At 34.4% G+C, this 6,201-nt stretch overlaps 1 protein-coding gene across 1 annotated transcript; it reads left to right on the forward strand.

Annotated features, from left to right (window-relative positions):
• Positions 1-240: 240 nt before the first annotated feature.
• On the forward strand, positions 241-5,832 carry LOC137829636 (uncharacterized). Its single transcript, XM_068636485.1, has 5 exons — positions 241-294; positions 748-1,014; positions 2,415-2,497; positions 2,787-4,518; positions 5,053-5,832. The coding sequence occupies exons 2-5, from the start codon at positions 837-839 to the stop codon at positions 5,742-5,744; spliced, it is 2,685 nt and encodes an 894-aa protein (XP_068492586.1). The 5' UTR covers positions 241-294; positions 748-836; the 3' UTR covers positions 5,745-5,832.
• Positions 5,833-6,201: the final 369 nt, after the last annotated feature.

Below are 6,201 nucleotides of genomic sequence, written 5' to 3' on the forward strand. Positions count from 1 at the left end.
AAATTAAAAAGGAAAATATGATGAAGAAATTATCGTTTTCTTTGGTTGTCTTCATATTAGTCTCCCTCTAATTCTTGTCTGTCAGAATTCACCAAAATTTAATTTTTACACTCTAATTTTTTTTTTTAACTTTCTAAGATCAATTTTACACCACTTATTTTATCTGTCACGTGTCAGGGCTAGAATTACAGAATTAACATATTTTTATATATATGTCACTTTCTTTTTCACTATCAATACACATTCATCCTTGCACAAGCCAATATTTTCGGTCCTTGCTATGGATATATTGAGGTAAGGTTGTTCTATGATCATAGATGCATGCATATCTAAATTGCTAATACAAGGGATTAACACACAAAGGTTAATGGTGATGATATGGGAAAAAAAAATTCTAATATAGATCTGAAATTGAATTTTCTGATTCATTCTCTTCGTTTTCCTCAACGATCTAGAAATTCTTCGATCTCAAGAATTCTTAGAAATTTGTTACATTTCTCTGGACACATAACAGAAAATGTCAGAAATTGTGGATAAGGTTTGTTCTTCCCTGTTCTTGTTTTTTCTTCAAACATATATTGAACTCTACATTATTCACTGGTAATCAATGTTGGGGTCTTATTGTTGTAACACCTGAAACAATTTTTTTTCTTCTAATTTTCTACGTAACCAGGTGATACAAAATTGAGCAGTGTAATAATTCTACAAGTTGATGACACTAAACTTCTAGAATTACTCGTTTACCAGGTTAATTATTGATATTTTTCTTGGTGACATGGATCACGTGTGTGACACTTGATCTCCTAAATCAATCATCACTCTGAACCTGGACAGCTATGGGGAAGAGAATTCCTGAGAAAGAGTATGCATTGCCGAGTAGAAATGGTAATAGTAGTCATCATACTCACCCAGGACGAGTTTGGGGAATTCTTCATGTCCTAAAGTACCACCATTGGCGTCAGGTGAAGAGAAGGCTTACACACAGAAGACATGATAGTGGAAGACATGATGAAAGTAAGTCATAAGTTTACCCTTTCTTTGGAAGATCTGATCAAAGGAAAAAGCATGTTATAGCACCACTACATAAGTTGCAAATCTAACTAGGTTAGCTCTAAAATGTGTATAAATTTTGTGCCGTGTTCTTACATTTATTAAGAAAGGAAACAGACACACACAAAAAAGTGAGGTCAAACCAAAAACAATAAGAAAATCTAAAATATTGAAATCCACACTTACTTCACCAAAAGTAAAAAACAATATAAGGAGCCAATCCTCTAAAGGAAAAACAGAAGTTCTCAAACCATGAGCAGCTAAACCATCAAAACGCTTATTTCCCTTCAATATATGAAAATCTGAAATGTATACTCTTACTGAACTCTAAAGCATCATGTCATATATTGCTTAAATTCCAAGAATTTAAATTTCCATCATAAAAAAAATTCATAGCAAAACAAAGAATCAGTCTCAATCAAGAGGTTAGTAATCCCTTTTGAATAGTAATCTGAATAGGTTGTATAACTCTCATAAGCTCTACTTCAAAGGCTGATTGTACTTGTATAACTCCCATAAAGATACCACCACATGCTGATTTATTTCTATGCTCAGTGTAGGCTTCATCTGTATTGCATTTGATTTATACTGTTTCAAGGGGAGTCCAATGTACTTGGATAATTTTATTATTTGTCCTGCAAGTTGTTTTTCACATAAGTACTGCTATATGTCTGGTTGATTCAAACCAATTATTTGGACAATTGTTTCTTACTTTATTTTCTCTTTATATAAACTTGTGTGGCTATGATATAATGTAGAACATCAAAAAGCCTTTTCCTTAGGAAAGGTTGGTTACAAAGATCACAGTGCTATTGGACTTAATTAAAGACATTTTTTTTTGTCTCATTCGCTTTTCAGAAGCCCAGTAATCATTCAATTTATTCTCTTTGCGTATACTTCTAGTGACCTTCTTTGTTGTGTCTACAAACCTACTTAGCCAATTTTTTTGTCATCTTTTTCTCAATTGGTGTTACACCAATATCTGCTCCTTGATAGTAATTTCATATCTTGTTCTTTTTTTTAAAAAAAATGTGGTAGATTATAGAGACACCTCAATACTACTTGACATTACATCAATAGCACGCTGGGTTGCCACTCGTGATTATGAAATCCTATCTTTTTTGTGTAGCCTTACATCCATTTGAACATTTTCATTTCTACTACTCACATTTTATTCGTGTTGATCCTTTAAAGGCAAATATTTACTATGATAGAGTGCAAGATAAAGTTTACCAGATTATAGCACATGACACCACAAAAAGGAGAAAAAAAATAGAACCATTGGTTTATTCTGACAGTTTTTGTTGACATGTCAATGTTTCTGTTTCAACTTCACAAACGCCAAAATTTCTTTTGCTTTGTAGGAGCTGAAAGGCCGGGGACATCTGATGATTCTGGGCTTAACTTTATGCCAGAGCATTGTACGCCAGGTACAGAGTTATCTGATGTAAGTAAACGAGAATACTTTGGTTGCTTTCAGTATATTTTTGTGTTGTTGCTTTTCTTTTGGGTGTTTGAGACTTTTGCGTGAAGCTATCAACCATTATTGCATTCATTTTTCCATCTAGAATGCTTATTTTGTTATTAAGTAGATCTTATTCACTGTTGAGTGTTACCCATTCTAATACTGACTTTGTCATCGTGCATTTTTGGACCATTATTACATCCTTGTTTTGTTAACAGTGTGTTGATAAAGGGAACATGTTGAAAGTAGCATCTAATTTAATGTTTTCTAGGTTGAAGAAAAGCTGGTACAGTCCTCTTCTCCAACCAAAAGTTCTATCAAATCCCGATTGAAGTCACTTCTCAGTGAAGATAAAAGGAAAGGTCGACACAAGAGAAGTTCGACTTGCCCTGCAAAGTCACAACTGCAACTAGCTCACGCTGATTCTGTTCACAACTTGGAGGTTGACCCACTTAGCGAATTGTTATTAACTGTTGAGACCCCTGAACCAGTTCTAAAAACCTTTCAGAACCATCTTGCAGCTGGCACACTGGATGTGTTATCACCAGTTTTCTCTGACAAACCAATTGCCAACATTGAAAAATGTGTAGATTGTGGCACAATGTTTTCTAGTGACAATTTGGAACAAAGCAAGATTCATAAGCACTTGACCTGTCCTAATCAAGGTGGCCCGGAAGAGAAGTTGTTCAATGCGAAGATACTTACAACTGATGCTTCACCCCATCTCTTCAAGGACTTTCTTGATGCATTGGATGTGATAAACGAAAACAAGAACTTTCTATTAGAATATATACAGGATCCAGGCTCTCCTTTGCCATTTCACACTCACAATCAACAATCTTTGAATGCTAATATGAGACGAGCCAGATCTCTTTCATTTCCTGTATCAGCCTCATCATCAGGAAAGAAAGATTCTGATCCAGGTCAACTCATAAACAAAATGATAGATGATCTGTTAATTGTAGAAAAAGAAAAGCTACAAACTCAAAGTAACATGCCAAATGAATCCATGCATGGCTCTTTGGAAGATTCTCACCAACAGTCCATACCATCGGGTTCTTCGCATAATTCCGATGAAGTAGGTGAAAGAGATTCTAATTCGTCATCAGTTTCACCCCAGGTTCCCAACAATGTGAGAACTAGGCATTTCAGGGATCTTAGAAAGAAGATGAGGCGCATAATTGAAGAGGGAAGAAATGAAAGGCATCGCATTACCATGGATGCTATACTTGACAAAATTCCTCGGGGAAAGAGGCTTACAAAAAATGTGAAGAAGTTGGTTCATGACATGTCCAAAGACAACACCGTCAATGGGGAAGGTGAAGAAAGTTCAACAAGTGGTTTTGGGAGCCGTCTCTCTTCTATGTCCTTCGACAAGCGTCAACGATCACCCATGAGGAATTCTTCTCTAAAAGAATCAATTGGAAGATATTCTCAGTTGTACGAGACTTGTTTTCATAGTGAAGCCAAGTATCCTCAGGTTGAAAACTCAAGAATGAAAGAAGAAGAGAGAAATTCTATATTGAAGACCCCAAAATCCTTCAAAAGGTTTCTTTCAATGCCTAATTTGAAATCTTACTTTCACCTGAATGAGGAGCCTTCTTTCCTTTTATCCCCCCAGAACTCAATGAAGAGATATGTAGATAGAAACATCAGCCCAAATGACATTGATCATCACCATTGGAGGTCTAACCATAGTGATGATTCAAAAAGTCAAAATTTTCCACCTACACTTCCTAATAACACAAATCAAGAAACCAGCTTGAATGCTGACCAAAAGCAACTGCTTGTCAGGAGTGCTTCAAAATCAGGAATAGAATTTAATACTGAGGAAAAGGAAGAAAAGATCATAGGAATTGAAGGTTTAGAAAACTTGAGAGACGGTGGACAAGACATTGGAGCCGAAACAGATACTTGCCCAGCGGAAGCTAACTCGGTCTTCTCTTCTGATACCAGCTTTCTTGACGTTTCATTTGATCTGGAGAACTTAGACATTCCCGAAGGTATATTTGGTCTTTTAATACTTGAATATTTCATTTTGCATCCCCAACTTTTAACTTACCATGTTCCTATTTCTCCATGTCTGCATTTTGTGTGTCTAATGTTTTTAAGGACAAAACTTTCATGTATTTCTTAGAAGTTTTGTTATGGTTGTTGTCCAATTAGAATTGAAATTTTTATCTTAATTGGTCACCTACTAAAAAGTTTTCATTAAAAGTCAACATAATTTACAGAGTTAAAACAAACTTTTTAAGAGATGGATTTTGTGTGTCACTATCAATGTGGAGGAAATGGCTTGTAGTCCAATTTTACATTAGATACTTGAAATACTTCAACTGTTCAAATTCTATAACAAAAAATTCAACTTTAATTTAATGTTTCTGCTAATGATAAGCTCAGTTAGTTTACTGTGAATCAGTCATTCCTTTTCAAAACTCAATCAATACATTTTCTGTATAAACTTACACAACCTGAACATAGTTGCATGGCTGCAGTGGTTGGTTTTATATTTCTACTAATATTAATACCTTGTACAGAAGAATTAAACTCAGAATTAAAGCAAGGGCAAGATGCTGGATTGGATCAAATGGCAGAGCAACAAAAGGCTGAAGAGGATCAACCGGAGGAGGGTGAAAATGTTCAAAACCTTGGAACTCTAAGCAGAAGCTTCAACTATGAAATTCCATGTATTGAGGTTGATCCAAGTAATGAAGCTGCATTTAATTATGTGAGAAAGGTTTTAGACCTCTCTGGTTTCACTGGCCATGATTCCCTAGGGATATGGTTTTCTGATAACCAACCAGTTGATCCTTCAGTATATGAAGAATTGGAAGGTTGCTTGCTTCTTGATCCAGATTGTTCTGGTAACAGAGGAGAAGGTGGAGAATGCAGTCACCTACTTCTGTTTGATATAGTGAATGAGGGATTGTTGGAGATTTTTGGAAGATCATACAACTATTATCCAAGACCTTTGTCTACTCTCTCCCGTGTTCATCCACTGCCAACAGGAGAAAAAGTTCTCTATAATGTGTGGAAACTTATTAGCTGGTATATGAACTCAACAATATTTGATCTTTACACATCATTGGATTATTATGTGAGCAAAGATCTATCAAAATATGATGGGTGGATGAATCTCCAATTTGATTCTGAATGTGTGGGGCTTGAGCTAGATGACTTGATTTTTGATGATCTTTTGGAGGAAATGATATTCACCCAATTAACCTAGGTTTTACAAGATCGGTATGTTCTCCATACTATGATTAAATTTTTGTATAAGAGTTAATGTAGCTTCTACTTCTACTGTTATTCTTCTTTATCCAATTTCTTTTGAGTGAATACTTGAAGCCAATGCATCCGTATATTAATTAATAATTTAAATATATTTTTATTCGAAGAAATTCATCAATTTTTAATTCTTACAAAAGTGTTATGATTTTGGTTATTTAAAATTTGTAAGCTTAATTTAAATTTTATCACAGTTCTTATTATTTCACGAATTTTATCATTTTTTTGGGTATATTTCACTATCTGGTTTTTTATATTTACTTATGATATATGTTTCTTTTTCCTGCATATTCTACATCATGTTTTTCAGTTTATACCTTTAACAATCATAGTGGTAACAAAACCATATTGCTCTAAAAATATTGTGTAGAATTTTTTTTATAACACATTGATTTCTT

The sequence above is a fragment of the Phaseolus vulgaris genome, chromosome 7 (assembly GCF_000499845.2).
Source record: "Phaseolus vulgaris cultivar G19833 chromosome 7, P. vulgaris v2.0, whole genome shotgun sequence".
Lineage (NCBI taxonomy): Eukaryota > Viridiplantae > Streptophyta > Magnoliopsida > Fabales > Fabaceae > Phaseolus > Phaseolus vulgaris.

What these genes read in the sequence shown, in the direction of transcription:
- LOC137829636 (XM_068636485.1), top strand. Translation starts at nt 837, where the DNA reads ATGGGGAAGAGAATTCCTGAGAAAGAGTATGCATTGCCGAGTAGAAAT. An exon ending in CAGGTACAGAGTTATCTGAT is followed by an intron (nt 2,498 to 2,786) that starts GTAAGTAAACGA and finishes AATGTTTTCTAG; the next exon opens with GTTGAAGAAAAGCTGGTACA. An exon ending in GAACTTAGACATTCCCGAAG is followed by an intron (nt 4,519 to 5,052) that starts GTATATTTGGTC and finishes TACCTTGTACAG; the next exon opens with AAGAATTAAACTCAGAATTA.